The sequence below is a fragment of the Gnatocerus cornutus genome, chromosome 1, assembly GCF_029298725.1.
Source record: "Gnatocerus cornutus isolate USDA-ARS CGAHR chromosome 1, icGnaCorn1.1, whole genome shotgun sequence".
Taxonomy (NCBI): domain Eukaryota; kingdom Metazoa; phylum Arthropoda; class Insecta; order Coleoptera; family Tenebrionidae; genus Gnatocerus; species Gnatocerus cornutus.
The window spans coordinates 36,994,079-37,013,085 of record NC_142233.1 but is presented as its reverse complement, the minus strand read 5'-3'; the positions used below and the strand labels follow the sequence as shown (position 1 = coordinate 37,013,085).

The window sequence follows — 19,007 nt, the reverse complement described above, 5'->3', positions numbered from 1 at the left end:
GTTGATATTGTGATGAGAGGTTTCATGAATTTGTACAAATTGCATTAAGACAAAAGCTTTTGTGATAAAAAGCAGAACTGTGTAAATTATATCTGAAGTTAAATGCGTGACTGTTGTAATCTTCGATTATGTACAGGGACGCATAATCCCAAGCAAAGCACCTTAAGAAGATACGCTAGGCGCTAGTCGTCAGCTTACTGAAGCTTGTTCTTTGCTTTTGGAGTCGTTCTCAGCTACTTACAAGCTATTCAAGAAGATTTAACTGAGTTACCAGGATAACCGCATCTTTTACGCCACAAGGAACCGAAGTTATGAAAGGAAAGACAGGGTTTATGTACAGTTTTCGCCTTGTCATCTACATGTTCTTTTCAGGATGAAAAGACCACACGATAGAAAAACTTGTAAAAAATACAAAATTTAAACTATTTTTTTAAACCACCATGATCTTTTGTATTAACTCAGATTTCTGCGGAAATTGCTAGCTTACAGCTTTAGTTGTACGCATTTTTCATTCATATTTTATTATTCCAGTTTTATGGATATTCTATGGTGGCTCCAGGAAGTGGCAATATTGATTGTTGTGTACAAAATCACGGCAGCGGAAAGCGACCTTCTTGAGGTGAGTCCACTCAATTTAGGCATCGGCAAAGCGTAGAAAAAGGAAAGCTTCCTTGTAGTGGTCGTTCGACCGACATAATTAAATTCCCTATCAATTCATCAATTTTACGAGTGCAAACGTTACGGTGCGAGGGCGTCGCCGTCGACGCCGACGTCGTTCCACAAATATTATGCCACTTTCAAGGTAAATCTTGCGTTTATTAAATCAACTCGAACAATGAGTTAATGCGGCCCAGTTTTCACAGTCGGAAATTAAAGTGTTTCATCACTTCGTTCGACGCGCGGACCCTCTGACTTGGCTCGATAATGAGCAGGCGTGAATGCAAAATTTTTAGCGTTATCGGACATTTTTATGCTTTACTACAATTTATTTTTTATTTAAGAGAAATTAGTGGGGAATGTCTTTGATGTTTGCTAGCGCATCTCGTGTAGACTGGCTACAAAATAAATTAAGTAGATATAAGTAGTTTTTACATTGAAGATTCATAATTAGGTAGTTAGTTATGTGAATGTTTTATTATCACAAGAACTTTCCTGTTGCATTAAAGTTCTCTAAAGAAAGAATACTAAATCCAGCTTAACAAAATTTTGATTATTTTTAGAAACTAAATTTCCACTCACTATGCAGGGTGATTTTTTAAAAAGGGCAGGCGTTGTAGAATTTTTATTTATGAACCGATTTCAAAAATTTTAAAAACAAATTAAATGGTTTTTAATTTACTATAAACTGATGATTTTAAAAATTTTCTAAATGTCTTAGTATTTTTTGGGTGATACTCAACTTTCTTATTTTAAATTATAGCCCATATTTACCCAAAAACCAAAAATATTTTTAAAAAAATTATCAAAAATGAAAAAAAATAAGCAATAAAAGTTAATAAAATCTAGGTGCATGGTGTCAAATAAAAGAATGCCGTTATTGTAATCTCAAAAAGCAGCAAATAACAGAAAGGATCGGCATTTTTTTTGGAAATTATTAATAACCAAAGACAATAATAATTACAAATCAGATAAAACACCTACCTAATTTAATTAAAATACTGTTGAAACGCCATCTCGTTTTTTTTATTGCACAATTGACACCTACGAGAAATCCATTGTGCATTGTAAGGTAAAGCCCCATCTTGTTGAAAGAAAACTTGTTCTTTCTGTTATTTGCTGCTTTTTGACATTACAATAACGATATTGTGTTATTTGACACCACGCACCTAGATTTTATTAACTTTTATTGCCTAAATTTTTTCATTTTTGATATATTTTTTTTTAATATTTTTTGTAAAAGTAGAACATATTACACATTTCTGAATCAAGAAAATAAATATCTTCTAAATTATGAAAAAAAATATGGGTGTCAATTTAAAATAAGAAAGTTGAGTATTGTCCAAAAGATACTAAGACATTTAGAAAAATTTTAAAATCATCAGTTTATAGGAAATTAAAAACCATTTAATTTGTTTTTAAAATTTTTGAAATCGGTTTATAAATAAAAATTCTACAACGCCTGCCGTTTTTAAAAAATCACCCTGTATTATGTTGAACAGAGAATTATAGACATGCATAAAAATGATTGTATTTTTTGGGCGGTTAACTTCATGACAAATTTAACCACAAAACGAAATTTTAAATTGAGCTAAAGCTTTTAAAAATAACTTCAAATTCTGTCTACTAGATCATAAATTTTGCATTGAGTATTCACAAATATGTAAACTGAGACAGCTTTTTCCGATATTTTTCCCTCCCCCCACGCGCCTTTGTTGATCGAAAATTAAAACGGCAGTTATAACCGTTTTTCGGTTAAAACGTGAAAAGCTTTTTCCCATAACGAGTTTTTTAACCTTTGTCATCGATAATTGCATAATGTATGTGCAAAATGATTCCCTCCCTCTCCTGTCAGTTCTGAAATTCCATCAAAAGTTTCTTGATCGCCATTGTTTTCAAAATTTACTCTGTATCCCTTTCATTTTCTCATATTACTTCGTATTTCAATACCAAGCGCTACGTATCCTAACAAAATATTAATACAATATTCATTTCGTGAAGATCTGATAATGATTTTATCTGGACGGCGCTTTAGAACGGGGGCTATAAATAAAGCAGATGCTGGAATAGCTCAAACATTTATTTTGATACATTATTGATTTACTGTGTTACCATTTCAAAGAGATACATTATTAAATATCGGTGCACTTTTATGTTTACACGAACTGCAAGAAGACACTTTTATTTGCAGTTTTCGAAAGAAAGGGAAAAAATAATTTATAAAAGCAGTTTTGAGCGCAAACTATAATAAATAACGGGGTATATACAGTATGTCCCCGGATTGAGTTCACAAGAGAATAAAAACGTTATTTTTCATTTTACAGAAAAATGACAAAGGAATAATATTTTTTGCTTAATTTAAAATAAATAAATCTTTAATTAGAACTTTAATAAGTTAATAACTTTAAGTTCGAGTTCGCCAAGTCATGAGTACGGACGTGAATATTGTTTGCTGTCTGTGTTCAATATCTTTTTCTGATCAAAAAGATATAATCCTGTGTACAGGTTGTTTTAAGTCTTTTCATAGTAAATGTGCAAATGTGGATCTTCGTGGTTTTCACAAAAAGAAGTCTGCGTGGAAATGTGCTAAGTGCAGTGTTCCTTCACAATCATCTGCTGATCTTTATTTATCATCTGAACCCAACAAGAAAAGAGCACGTTATGAGGGATCATCGATGTCCATGGACGACATTATGTCACATTTTGCCAACCTTACATCTTTGGTCGTTGATCTGAGTGGTAAGGTCGATATGCTTCTTTCAGAGAATAAAAAGCTACATGTCGAGATAAGGAATCTAAAAGATAGTGATAACACTCTCACTAAGATAAAACCATCTTTTTCGAATGTTGTAAAAGGTAAAGGGCAAGTAAATTTGTTAGATACTGCACATAAACACTTCCCTACTTCTGTCATTGAAACAAATTTTAATGGATTTAATTTCACGCCTTCAATATCATTTAATAAAAATACAAAATTACCTAATTTTGATTCAACGTGTTTGTCGTCACTCAATCTCCCGTCCAATCTATCTTCGAACGTGCCTAAATTCAGTATTGATGCTAAAAAGGATAACGGTGTGGGTGTTAGTTCTCATAGCCCTAATTTTAATATGGAGAGGAATAAACCTAGTGATGTTGTTGGTTACAATGTCCGGACAAGATCCCAAAAATCTAAATATGTCACTGGAACTGAAAAGTGTATCTCTAGTTTGAAAAGTGTTCCACGTAAAAAGTATCTGTACGTAGGCAATCTTGCACTTGACACAACGGCTGATAATGTGCAGGAGCATCTAAAATGTAAATTCCCGAATGAAGAATTTACAGTCGAAATTCTTCCTAAAAGAGATCATGCCAAGAGTTCTTCATTCAAAGTTACAGTCAATGAGAATATTTTCTCTTCATTGCTTGATGGTTCACACTGGGCTGAAGGAATTAAGATTAAAAAGTTTTTTTTTCTACAGAAAAAATCAGATGTACCACCGATAAGGCAGGTCGAGCCAGATGTACAAGTCAAGTAAAAAGTCTTTCAATTTATTATCAAAATGTTCGGGGATTGAAGACAAAGCTTCAAAAAATATATTCATCTGTATTGAGTGAAGATTTTCAAGTTATTGCATTAACGGAAACTTGGTTATCCCCAGATATTCAAAGCAAGGAAGTGTTAGATGACAGATATATTGTGTATCGAAATGATCGCAGTGAAAAAAATAGTTTAAAAAGCTCTGGTGGAGGCGTTCTATTGGCAGTTAATAAGGCTTTCAAATCTACCCAACTTAATGTCAGCACCTCAACAGAAGAAGTCTGGATAAAAGTTTTCTGTGATAATCGTGAGTTAATAATTGGTTGTGCCTATTTTCCTCCTGGCTGCGAAATCTTAAAATATTCTAGTCATCTTAATTGTTTGGAAAGCATCTGTGATAAAAATTCTAACTGTGATGTTGTTGTGCTCGGTGATTTTAATCTGTCGTGCATTGAGTGGTGTCATGCAAAAGGGAGCGCTGAATTTATTCCTATCAAAACAAGTCTTCCAAGTGAAATCATCGTCTGTGATACATATTTTAGTCTATGTTTTAGTCAATTTAGTGGTTTCAAGAATGTCTATGGAAATACTCTTGACCTGTGTTTCTCGAATTGTCTTGATATTGTTACGTCACTTTGTAGTCCATTAATTAAACCAGATGACTGTCATCCTACATTTACAGTCACTCTAGAAATAGGAAATAATCATGTTTTATTTAACAAAAATGAATGGTTTTATGATTATAATAATGCTAATTATATAGCTATTGATAGGTATTTGTCTAATATTGCGTGGCCTTTAATTTTAAAAAATTTGGACATTAATGAATCTGTTAATATTTTTTATAATTATTTATATTTTGCTCGTAACTTATTTACACCATTACTATGTAAATCATCAGCTTCTCAGTTTCCTCGTTGGTTTAACACTGAGATAATCAAATTAATTAAATTAAAAAAGGCCGCTCACAAGAAATATAAGATGTCGGGTAAGACTTTGGATTATTTTGTATTTGATAATTTAAGGCGTGATTGTAAGAAAAGAATAGCTGATGCATATGATGAATATTTGGTTCGAACTGAAATTAACCTGTCTAATGATCCAAAATCTTTCTGGAAATTTATACGAAATAAATCAGTTGATAGTAGTTTTCCGCTACCTATGAATTTTAACAATACTGCGCTTCATGATATTGAGGCTGTTTGTGATAGTTTTATTAAATATTTTTCTAGTGTATACGTTACTGATAATAATGTCAAATGTGATTTTGTATATGACAATGTTATTAATATTGAAACAATTAGTATCACTGCATCAGATGTTGAGAATGCTTTACGAAAACTTAATGCCAACAAAGGACCCGGTCCTGATGGGTTACCATCTAAATTTTTTAAGAATCTTAAAGTATCCTTGGCACTACCACTTTATGTAATGTTTAATAAATCCTTACTAAGCAGCACGTTTCCATCAGTCTGGAAACATGCACATGTTGTTCCTGTTTATAAATCTGGCCTAAGATCTACGATTGAAAACTATAGACCTATTTCAGTTCTTTCAGTACCGGCTAAACTATTTGAGTCCATCATTTTTAATAAATTATTTCCCATCTTCAAAAAATTAATCTCTAACAAACAGCATGGCTTTTTCGATAAAAGGTCTACTATTACCAACTTGTTTCCTTATGTCAATTTTATTTGTGAATCTATGAGTGACGGTATGGAGGTGCATTCTCTATATACTGACTTCGCCAAAGCTTTTGACAAAGTCAACCATTCTGTTTTAATACAAAAATTAGCTGCACTTGGAGTCACTGGCAAAATGCTAAAATGGTTTCAGAGTTATTTATGTTCACGATCGCAGCAAGTCAAAATTGGAGCTCAGTTTTCGGTTGTAGAGCGTGTACCTTCAGGTGTTCCTCAAGGTTCTATCCTTGGGCCTTTCTTATTTCTTCTGTTTGTTAATGATATAGGTTTAAATTTCAAATGCAACTATTGCCTATTTGCTGATGACTTGAAAATTTTTACCGTTGTTAAAAACCAAAATGATGTCAAACTTTTGCAAAAAGATCTTGATGCTTTAAATAATTGGTGCAGAGTCAATCATATGTTTCTAAATATTGACAAATGTTGTGTGATTAATTTCAGTAGGAAGATGGTCTCTACTTTACCTATTTATACATTAAATGAATGTCAAATTCAAATTAAGACAGTTGTTAAAGATCTTGGAATCTTTCTTGATAATAAACTTTGTTTCTCTTATCACTATGACCATGTGATAAGTAAGGCCAACAAAGTATTAGGATGTGTCAAAAGATATTGTCGCGATTTCAAGAACATTAGTACAATGAAAATTCTGTACATGACATTGGTAAGGCCCATTCTTGAATATGGCAGTGTGATCTGGTCACCGTTTTATAAAGTTCACATCGACAGAATTGAGAACGTGCAATATAAATTTTTTAAGTTCATTAAATGGAAACTTCCAAGAGCTTTATTGTCAGATTATGATATGGCTCTTAGTTATTTACAACTGCCCAAGCTCGATCTAAGAAGACAATACATGCGTATTTGTTTTATTTTTAATGTTTTAAATAATTATATTGATGCTGATGACATTATTCACAATATCTACTTTCACATACCTTGCTATAGGAGTAGATCGGTGCCTGTTTTTCACATTAAGATTTTTAAACAAAATTATGTTAAGTTTTCTCCAATGAATATACTATTGCAGTCTTGCAATGATGCAGATATTGATTTGTTTCGGTATAACTCAATTGAAGTTTTTAAGTCTAAGTTAAAAGCAATATTGTAATGTAATGTTATGTTGTGTTCTTTCTGGTTATTTGTTAAATGTCAAATGTATGATTGTAATGGCTATTAGTGGCGTCAATAAATTATTATTATTAAAAATTATTATTAATATTATCAAGCTGTGTTCTGGAAATCGAAAAAAAACAAAAAATAACAAAGACCTTTTTTATTTTAATTTTGCAAAAAATGTCAAAGGAATGAAATTTGTTTCTTAACTCAAACCAATTGCTACTATTTGATTGACCAATTACCTGTTTTAGCACATAGTTCAATTCTAACTCGTAATTCTTTCAACTGTTTCGAATTTTCTCAATTGTTGTTAAGAATGCAATTGCATTTTATTTCCAATTTTTTCATACTTACACATTATTAGGTAAATTTTTCTTTAATCTTTAACGCACTATTTGATATTGTAAATCCACAGCCTCCCATTATTTGAATACAATTACAAAATTTAATAAATAAAATTAATGAAAAAATTAAAAATGTAAGTAAAATGGAAAATAAACTTTTTTTCCCTCTTGTGAACTCAATCCGGAGACATACTGTATAAGAGCACGACAAATATAAAGATTTTCCCGATAGTAAAACCCCGACTGATTAGTTGTTAATGAACGACAAATTTAAATAACTGAACGACAGAGTATAAACGATGAAAAGAGGTGAATGTCTGACATTAATAATAATTTTGGCGACAAAAAAATATGTGATCGACAATTATTAATGTTTTCAACGACTGTTAATGTTTTCTTTGACAGAATGGCTAAAATCGGCAACGAACAAACTTCACCTCACAACAAGTAAATAAATTACCAATCGTGCAATCTATTAAAAACGGCAAACTAATGTTTTCCAACTGTCGTGCAAGATATTTTGAAAATTTGTTTGTCTGATTTTGAGTTTTTTTCTATCTCCTACGTTCGGCCGTTTGCTGGTTTTATTTTGTTGTTGTGCTGTCGAGAAATTAAAATTTATGTCGTTAAAAAATTGTTTAGTTTGCCATTGTTGCATTCTGTCGTTGAAGTTATTAAACAACCAGGTGGAATCAATTAATTGCTTGGAGAATATCTTTATTGTCCTGATAAATATAACTTGCCGTCCGATTTTTTTATTTTACTGGGAAATAAAATTTCACGTCGTTCAATCTTTTATTTTGTCGTTCTATATTAAATAGTGTCTTGCAACTGATAATTTGGTCGATTTTTTAATTGTTTCCATTGTTAATTTTATATTATCTGTCGTGCTAAAAATGCCACCCATAAATAACTATGTAAAAATGAATATTGGTATTTGACATTGTTGAAATCTAAAATTGCTCGTTTCTTTTTGAGATAAAGCGACCCAAGTCAGCAAATATCCATCAAATCAGTATCACCCTCACCCCCGTTAATAATTAGGATAGATCACTTCCATTTCGGGACCGTCGATGTTGAAAAACCGCTCTCCGCTCCAAATTTTCCGGGCTCGGCCCAGTGTGATTAGACAAACGTCAGAGTTTCGCGGTGCATTTGTCAGAATTAGGGGGCGCTTCTCGGAGTGTTCAATTCTAATTGCGCTGGTGGCGGCTCTACTCGTCGCCAATGTGTATAATTAACTTGTAGGTGCGCGTTGTCGTCGTCGTATTTTAGGTCGGTCGCGTATATTAGCGGATGGGCGTTGGGGACGAGGCCCTTCCATTAGCCCCCTTATACCATCGAACACTTAACGCTTCGACGCCATTTTACTACGTATTCGATGTATAAGACACGATGAAATGGCGGGAGATTTGTTTTTCGTTTCTTAGAAAATAATAAGTTTGTTGAAAAGTTAGTAATCTGCTGTCATTTTTCGTGGACTTAAGTTCAGACGAAATTATTAAAAAGTGTCTTATTTTTATTTTTCTCTCTTGGAAAAGATTTACCTTTCCAAAAACTCTTTATAGCCCTCACACAATTGCTCCACTTTTTTTTTATTCGTCTCTACCTGTACGAGATGTGTGTTATTATTGAAGAGGGTTGGTTGCGTTTCACCCTCTTCGCGTTGTTTATTTTTCAGCCGGGACGCACACGCCATCCGCCCAACAGCGCCCCCGTTCGTGTAATCTTATCAATTATTAAACAGGCGAGTCTTAAGTAAAACAATAATTTAGCCGTCGGTAATAGGAAAATAAAAAGCTCCGGAGGCCGCCATCTCTCCCGACAGTTTATGGGCCATATTTAAACGCGCGGATATTAGAATTAATATTCCGCATTTTTAGCAACAGATGTTTCTCGGCTCTTATTTTTGCATAAAACTTACCGAGTTTCGCTCGACTACTACAGCCTCATCGATAAATACAAAACTTTTTTTGTTTAATAGAATAATGTCGAAGTAGACGAGATGCAAGGCTAAGTGCACGGTGGCGGAAAACATTTTTCACATTGCAACGTTTTAGAGAAAGGGTAAATTTTTAATAAAGAATATAACCGAAGTCGTTTATTAAAATAACGTTTCTCTGTAGAGATCGATTGATTGGTTTTAGTGGGAAATATTTTACTGATCAATTTTTTAAAGAGTACGTTTTACTTTTCGTTTATTTATTTTGCGAATATCAGATAGGAATCTTTGTTTTTTTAGTGTGTTTGGAGAAGAGCTTTGAAACTGGGTTTGTTCTAGGGAGTTTAAGTTATTGTTTAAGTTTCAATTCAAGGTTTGTTAGATAAATGAGCTCAAAGGGACTCACTTATTTGTTGTCTACATAAAATCATGCCGCATCTTTTACAACTAAACTACTTCCTAAAGCTAAAAAATACACAAAATGGCCAAAATTATGCACAAAGGTTCAATTGATTTATTTCTCCCTAAAAAGTGTTTTTTTTGTGTGAAAAACATTTAATTGAAAATTACTCAAATGCAAAATACTTGTACCCAAACGTTTTATTTACAACAAAAGAACAAATTCGATGAAAAGCATGTTGCAGTTAATTCTTTCCTTTTGTGTAATTCGATTACCCGCCTGTTCACCTATAGAGGCGGTCGTTCCGTTATTTTTATTTTATGCTTAACATCGAATTTTATGACAGGTTTTTCGTTTTTATTGCGATGTAAAACTGGTTCGAATTTGGTGGACCCAATATTAGAGGAACATCATGTATTTTGGGGGAAAGGGTGCAAGTAAATAACCGTTTGCATTAGGGAAATGTACACGTGGAAAAGTAGAGGGCGCGAGACGGAAGGACCTTGCAGGATTTACGAGCACTTCAAGCGATAAGTCACACCAATAAGGCCAAAATGTATATTGCGCCGCCGGGGCCATCGGAGAGTTCAATATTTTCATATACAGGAATGGGGAAAATACATTACGGGATGAAGCCAGATCGGGGAAAATTATCGACAATGTGGGTTGCTGTTAGTTTGACAGAAAGATTTGTAGCTAGATGTAATTTTTATCCAGAAATTAAATCTAAAGCAAAAACTATCACCTCGTTAGAACTAACTTGAACTAAATTAAAGCTGTTGTGTGTTGTGTGCTGCAAACAAGAACTTCAGGATTGGTGAAATTTTTGACATCACATAAAATCCCAAGTGTAAAGTTCTATAAACAAGTCAAACTTAATTCAAATCGTACAAATTCCCCAGTAAAACAGGCTTTTCATTAACCCAAAACTTGGCGAATTTGGGTCACGTGACGGTGTCGGTATCGAGCGTCAAGCCAGCGCCATTAGAGCTATTATTTATCGTAACGATTGTGATATTCGGGCAGTTTTCTGAATTCGAAGCAGATGGGTGAAGGAGATGTAGGGGAGCACCCCCTAGCTCTTTACAATATCCATACTTGTAGCGGGCGACGTCTTTGTTCGTAATCCTTTTCATTAATTGGATTAGAAGCAGCCGGAAGGGGTATTAAGTGACGCCGTTTTCAGCAGCCGCATATTCAACAGTTATCCGTGTCTTATATGCTAACTTCCACCTTTTGTTGTTTACCTGACTACATTCAAAATTATTCACGGATTCGAATTATTTGTTGAAGCTGTTTGCTGCCAAAAGACAACTTCCTCTGCCGGCTACAAACATTTTATCACCAACTGACTAAATATTAAAACAAAATATTTTATTTATACAAATAAAATAAATTCATTATTGGAAATGTTCATTCAATTTTTTTTTAGTTGTCCATGTACATAACATACAGAATCCGCCAACAATTGAGTCCACCCCCAAAATCGTTTTTAATTTTAAAGATAAAATTTTGAAAATTTGCATAGGCTCAATAGTTGATAAAGCTCTAGAAACTGACGCAAAAGTTTGTTTATATCACGGTTCGTTTGGCGTCGCGACGTCTAAGAAGTATAATTTTTAGTGATTTTTGAGTTTTTGCGGAAATACACGCGAACTCAAATTTTTTTCAACATAACTATGAAACAAATATTTGAGTTTTTATTTTAAATCTACTGCAAATTAGGTTTAAAATTTGCGAAAAAAACGTCATTTCATTCATTCGTATAAAGGTTAATTTTGATTAACTGCAAACCAAAGCATAGATGACATTTGTGACAGATGGGTGTAAGAAATGTAGTTCCCAATTTTTACGTAATGAAATAGGAAACTGACTTGACAAAACAGCATTTTTACCTCAAATTTTGAATACAATTTGCATTTAAATGCAATTTAAAATAATAACTGAGATAGTTTTAATACATTTATATTGAAAAAAAAAATAAATTAGTGGTTGATTTCACAAACCCTTACAATTAACTTTTTATCACGTGTTAGGTACATGTCATTAAGAGTAAAAAAAAAGCTTTGTGTGTATACACGTACATAAAACGATTTTTGCTCTAAATAGCATAAACGATTTTATTTTCAAACGATTGCGTAAATTAAAAAAAGTACTTTATTTTACCTAAAAAAAATATATTCATGCAAAATTATAGAACTTTTACCTTAACATTGAAGATAGACAAAATATTTATTTTATGACGTTTGAATTTTTTTTTTATTTGAATTCAAATTTTGGACTACCAATAATTTAGCATTTAATATTAATTATTTATTTATTACAATTTCACTTGTATAGTCGACCATTTTAACATATTATTCAATATTTTATTGTTCTGTAAGCCACAAAAATGTAATAATTTATACAAATTACAATTGCAATAGAATTATTTATTCAATTTCAAACATAATAAACTTTTTTATTAAAGCATGTTTGTAAAGGTTAGTTTGTATTTTAGTTTTTCCATAAATTTAATTTTGATAAAATGTCACATTGTCATGTATACAGGTGTCCCAGATTGCTTGTACTTCCTTTTAACGGGAAATTTTCCATTTAAATCTAAGTTGAATTTTTGTACTGCACCATGTTCTTACAGTTTTTGTGTAACAAGCACTTTAAGTTGACAAATCGCAGCCAATAAAGCGCTAAATAGCATTCTGTTGCTACGTTACCTATGTTTTTTTTCTTAAAATTGCACGAAGATGACTGTAAATAGTCAACTTTAAATGCTTGTAACTTAAATACTATAAATGTCTGAACTTTGTTCAATACGACAATCAATTCAGATTTTGATGGAGAATTTGAAGTGCGAGCGTTCTGGGACACCTGTATATGTATATGCTTAATGGAATACGACCAGTTCGTTCCCGACAGTTTGCCCCCGTCAATTGGTCCCCGACAATTCGTCTCTCACCAATTCGTCTCCCGGTCAATTCGTCCCGGGCTAGAGACTGACGTACTTTTTGACATGTCATCATGGGTTTTGTCAAAATGTCGTTATATTAACTCTTTAACTGTTGTAAACGTATACAGGGTCCGGCAACACTTGTGTCCACCCCCAAAATCGTCTTTAATATTAAAGTTACAATTTTGAAAATTTGTTTTTTATCACGGTTTGGTTGGTGTTGCGACGTCTAAAAAGTATAATTTTTAGCGATTTTAGAGTTTTTGCGAAAATTTTCGCGAATTGAATTTTTTTTCAACATAACAGTGATACAAATATCTGAGTTTTTATTTTAAATCTAATGCAAATTGTGTTTAAAATTTGCGAAAAAAAACTTTGTTTTATCAAGTTAGTTTTCAAAATTATGATAGCGCAGCGGCAAACTACGTTTACATCAAAAGTTCGCAAGTCACTTCATTCACTCTTATAAAGGTTAATTTTTATTAACACGGGCATGTTGCACTTTATGGACACCAGAAATCGTTAATTAACATCGACAAACGGACAAATTTGCCAAGTAAGACTTTTGTTACAATCTAAAGCGAGCCAAAGGATAGATGTCATTAATGACACAAGATGTTGACAGATGGGTGAAAACGTAGTTTCCAATTTTGACGTAATGAAATTGGAAACTAACTTGATAAAACAGCATTTTTTCCTCAAATTTTGAATACAATTTGCATTAAATCTAAAATAACAACAGAGACATGTTTAACACATTTATATTGAAAAAAAAATTTTTTTTGTAAAAGTAGAACATATTACACATTCCTGAATCAAGAAAATTAATATCTTCTAAATTATGAAAAAAAAAATATGGGTGTCAATTTAAAATAAGAAAGTTGAGTATCGCCCAAAAGATACTAAGACATTTAGAAAAATTTTAAAATCATCAGTTTATAGGAAATTAAAAACCATTTAATTTGTTTTTTAAATTTTTAAAATCGGTTCATAAATAAAAATTCTATAACGCCTGCCGTTTTTAAAAAATCACCCTGTATAATTTTATTTAAAATTGATATCTGCAACACAAGGTAGCTATATACTAAGAAAATTTGTTTTATTAATTAATAAAATCAAATATAATAAAATTGTCACTGATAAATGATAAATAAAAACATTTATAGAGAAGACATACAAAAAATACAGAGCATGTAAACAAAGCTTTCAGGGACAAATTTGTAAGAAACGAATTTTCAAGGGGACGAAATAACTGGGGACGAATCGACCTGGGGCAAAAAAGTCGCTGACAAAAAGGTTTGGAGACCAAAATGAAGTTTATTTTGACACTAGTTACAAAAAACTGTCAAAATCTGTATAAAGAAATTTCAGATTTTGTCCAATACTTATATTAATGCGTTTTTATTGCCAAATTAAAAAAAAATCTAGTATAAAACCTGAGACAGAACACATGACGTGTTGTCTCATCTCGTCTTCGAGAGACGTTTAGGCTTAAAATTAATTACTTCTTCTGCTTCTAGCTATTCTCTCACTAGTGATGTGAGTTAAAAATTCACTCACTTGTAAAAGCAGAAACGACATTTGACTTGTAAAAATTGGTAAATTGTTTTTAATTTTAAGTTTTAACAAAATTAAAAAAAAATCTATGCTTACTGAATTTTAATTACTCATGGATTTCATTAGCTCATTCGCCTTCGACTCAAAACTCCACGCATGATTAAAATTTAATTTATCTCACAATTTGAATAATAAACTATTTTGCTCCTTTATCTCAGGTGTATGTTTTTACCTTTTTGCAGAGTTTACAGTTAAAAGAAGAAAATCCTCCTGAGCTAAATGACTTCTTGAATAGCGTATTAGAGCACCAAAAAGATTTTAATGCAGTAGAAGAAGCAGCACGTAATTACCAAAAAATGAAGAAAGAAGTGCATGACTTTAGACTCGATGACACTTTGGGAGCAAATATAAATCCATACAATGTAATTCATGTAGTGTGGCTAAATTTTGTCAATTTTCATAGCAGGTCAACAACGTTTTAAACTTAAATATTTTAGGGCTTCTACGGTAAGAAAATTGAAGAAAAAAGACACATTACTCATTACAACGGCAAGAGAAAATTTCGAAACCTCGGCTTGTTACCACCAAACATGCGAAACAAATTTCAAAGAACGAGAAGAGGTATTGAAAGTGGTGCTGAAAAACGACTAGAGATGAATAAAATAAAGCAGAACCAAAATTTGCCTGAAGTTATTATGTTAGAAGAAATATCCGACGATTCAGTTCAAAAACGCCAACCAATAATAATGGAAGAAGGAGGGTCTAAAATCAAGCACAATTTACCCTCTCAAATTTACGTAAATCCGCAAGGAGAACGAGTTCAGAAACGAACACCTGAAAAAGTCGTTGTACAATCAGAAGCTGAGAGTGGAGAAATTGGAGTTGATGTCCAAACAAAAGAAACACGAGAAAGAAAACAAGTGTTGGATTTGGCAACTGAAGTTCATCATGGTTATAAAAGTAAAGGAGGAAAAGTTATGCGTGATGACATGAGAGGAAACCAAGAAAGTGACGTGTATTATGTCGATCTAGGCAATGGTGCAGACAAAGAAGGAGGAAAAAATAAAAAACCAGCGTATGCTCGGAAGTTACGACGGCAAGGCTTTTATTATCCTCCAGGTCAATACGTGAATCAAGTGTATCATCCAAGACCGCAAAGTCTTGATTATCCTCATTATCCCAATGCACGCCAACAAATTAATGATGATGTTGGTTTTGAAAGAGCTTTAAGCTACGAGGTTGAACCTGGGTATCCCAACGAACCAGAAATGTACAATAATCCAGCTGGTAACAATTTATATTCAGTGGATGCTGGTCGACCAGACAACTTCCAACCTTTCTATCCACAAGTTATGTATCAACCCGTGTATGGCCCTCCAGGTATGGGTCAACATCAATATCCACTCCAAAATCAAATGGGTATTTCAAATGAAAAGTTTTTTATTGACAATGACGATAACATGAAACGCGTACAAACAACCACCACTGACAGTAGTACCAATTCCATACAAAAATCAAGTGACGGAAAAAAAATTGTAGAGCAAGTGGGAAAAGGGTTTGTAGAAATCACCAAGTCGCGGAGAGACGAAACTGGTCAAAGTGCTGATACATTTGCTTTTGAGAAAAAGTCATTGATCGATTTGACAGAAAAATCACCAAAAAATAGTAAGGAACAATCATTAAAAAAGAATACAAATAAGAACAATGAACAATCTTCCCTATTATCAAAACATGCTCTTCATCCTCTTAGAGTGAAAGACACTCATGTAGACGAAGAAGAGGAATCCTTGCTTCCAAACGAAGATTTGATAGAAGATCAGAATGACATATATCTTGACAAGAGATACAATCAAGATGAAGACGAACATTTCCAAGCGCGGAATCTCAAGTTCATTGACTACGAAAACACTAACCTTTACAATCAAGACGATAATATTGAAGAAGTGCCCCTCCGGTCACGACGTGATTTTCTCGACAGTGTCGGAATGAAAAACGAAGAAGATTATTCCGAAGACAACCCTGATTTTGAAGAAATGCATGTCAACAATACAGACGTTCACAATGATACACATATCAAAAAAACTACCTATTCCCATGCTCATCAAAAAGATGATATGAAGCATATAGCAACAATTTTAGAAGAGACAAATCAAACAACCAGTAGATGTTCTTACCATGGTGAAGCGAAACGAACCAAAAACAATACGATGCCACTTACATATTTAGATGAACATACTATTAACAAAATGGGTCGGAAATCAAGGGACGCCGATAAAGATATAGAAGTAAAAATCTTGGCGAATAAAAATAAAATATATAATGGCCGTGAAAAATATACTAACCACGTGCAAGTTAGACAAGATTCTATTTCGGATAGGTTATCTGTTGAAATACCGAAACTAAATTTGAGAAGATATATGCATTTGAAACATAAGCTTGATAAAAAAGAAGACCGCACATTTGAAGAAAGTACGGAGACAACAGAACAGGCAAAACTGACAATCGAAAATTCAGAAACGACTACTTTCATGACGACGAGCATGATGATGGAACAAATTGCGACCGAACAAAGTGGGATAGAACAAAGTGGACTAGAACAAAATACGGTAGAGCTGATCCCAGAAGTTGACGTAAGTATAGTTTTGCCGATTAAAGAAAATAATTTTCTAAAGTCAGGTAAATGCCATCTTTTTATATTACAAATTGTAACTTTAGTTCGTGGTAAAAATGACCCGGTATGTTTACCATTTTTAAGAATAAGAGTTGAAATAGTTATTTGTTTCACTAGGCTAGAAAATGGTCATTTGGAAATACAAGGAAAGTATTAAAATCCGAGCCCGACAATTATTAATAGTTATTTATTTTGACTTTTGGTTTGAACTTGAAACGTCATTTCGTCATTTAGGGGAATTTTATCAGCTGGAAAATAGGTTGGTAGCACTCCATTTAAATCAAACGATTGCAGATTATTTTAAATTCAAATATGTTTCTGCAAATTTTTGTGGTATCGTTGCTTAATTAATCTACTTTTATTATTTTCGAAGGTCATTGGCCTCCTAATCTGCACACAAATTGACACAATTGACATTTATGCAGCGATGCCAACTTGTAAAATAAAACCAACTATTCGAAATGTCACGTTTGACTGCCTAGACATTCAAAAGGTAGTTTTCTTGCCGCAAATGGGTAACACAAATCTCATGAAAAGTGACGGAGGCGCATAAAGAAAATTCTTTTAATTAAACATTTTATAATAACTTAGTTAAATACTAAAGTCTTCCAAGAGTGTTACATCAGGAATAAAACTTGAACTATATTTCTTATATTAATTGAATGAAAGATCCAACCTACAAAAAATTTTTGATTTACCTCTTCGCGTTATTAAATTGATTTAAACTGCCACCATCTGTTGAGCCTCATATGGACCTAAAATTCTTAAAACTTATAATCCAACTGAAGTGCTACATCATTGTTACTGCAATTTTACACTACAGAATCGGTAAAATTAAGGCTTAATAGGCATAATCTCCGTTTTTAGACGACAGTGGCTGGATCTATGTTGCGTAACTCTATTCAATTTATCATTTTATAGCCTGAATACAAGAAAATGGCTCATCAAATGGACGTAGAAAACGAAAAATTAGCTCATGTTATAAATGGACATTTGGCCTCCCAGATTGTAACTTTAGTTTTTGACACCATAATAAAGAAGAACAAACTAAAAACAAAAATTTCATCAGGTCTTTCAAGAAAGCATGTAAATTTTGCCGAATCGGTATGTTTAACTTTTTACATTCACAATGTAGCCAATTTCAAAATTTTTAGGTCGACTCTAACATTTTCAAAGGGAATGAAACTGAAGATGTCAATGAAGCATGTCTGATGCGTGATCAAGTATCAAAAGTTTTAAACAAATTAGTAGTAAACCAAGTCAGACGTAAATTGTGTCAACGATTACCAGAAGAATTAAAAGAATTTCTTAACCTCATTACTAATGTGAAAATTAGCAGCAATAAACAAGAGTTTTTTCCCAATGACCAACAAGGAGACTTTCTTTTTACTTACCAAGAAAACAGAAACGGAGACACTCCATTTGATGTTGGCAAACTTCAAAACATCTTGGTTAAATTAGAAGGACTTCTTCTGGCTTACAATAATATGAACTCTGACTGCCAGAACAAAGCCGAACCGGTTCGAGATTACATAGAAAAACATGTAAAAATGTTGAAGAAAATAGTCAACTGTCCTGGTAACAACTGTGAAGATAAGTTTGTTCAAGCTAAACGAAATATAGAGCATCCCAACAATGATTTGCTGGAAAAACAGTTAGAAAGTGTAGGGTTAGGAAAGAACCAAGAGTTTATTCCAAATTTTGATTTGAATCAACTAGTCAAAAATAAAATGGCGTCTAATTCATTGAAAACAAAGAAGAGGGATACACAAGTCAAGGATTCTAAATCAGTGCAGTATAAGAAGTTGCAGTTAGCAATTGAAAAAACTCGAGAGAAGCGTGAGAACGAGAACAAGATCGCAGAGATGTTTAGTGGTAAACAGAAGAGATCATTAAATAAAATTGACATTGATTACGAAGAACCTGTCGTTTATAGTCTAGGGTGATTTATTTGTTATTTTATATTGTGAATACATTCTACTGGCGCTTTTTTTGTTTTTCCTATCACGTTCTATCCACACCTTAAGTTATAATTGTATCACGAACTTATACCTCTGGGATGGGGTTACTGAAAACGAAAAAATCTTATCAGATCCATGACATTCCATTAGTCGGAGATTAGGGCATGAACAAACAAGAAGAGGCTA

General features: G+C 32.7%; 1 protein-coding gene across 1 annotated transcript; it reads left to right on the top strand.

Annotated features, from left to right (window-relative positions):
* Positions 1–535: 535 nt before the first annotated feature.
* On the top strand, positions 536–18,806 carry LOC148182251 (uncharacterized). Its single transcript, XM_088029320.1, has 5 exons — positions 536–619; positions 14,432–14,620; positions 14,687–16,715; positions 17,783–17,964; positions 18,015–18,806. The coding sequence occupies exons 1-5, from the start codon at positions 536–538 to the stop codon at positions 18,804–18,806; spliced, it is 3,276 nt and encodes a 1,091-aa protein (XP_087885446.1).
* The last annotated feature ends 201 nt before the right edge of the window (positions 18,807–19,007 follow it).

Bases quoted from the DNA above. Each gene is read 5' to 3' on its own strand.
- LOC148182251 (XM_088029320.1), top strand. From the start codon at position 536: ATGGATATTCTATGGTGGCTCCAGGAAGTGGCAATATTGATTGTTGTG. The intron at 620-14,431 runs GTGAGTCCACTC...ACCTTTTTGCAG, and splicing joins CGGAAAGCGACCTTCTTGAG to AGTTTACAGTTAAAAGAAGA. The intron at 14,621-14,686 runs GTAGTGTGGCTA...TAAATATTTTAG, and splicing joins ATCCATACAATGTAATTCAT to GGCTTCTACGGTAAGAAAAT.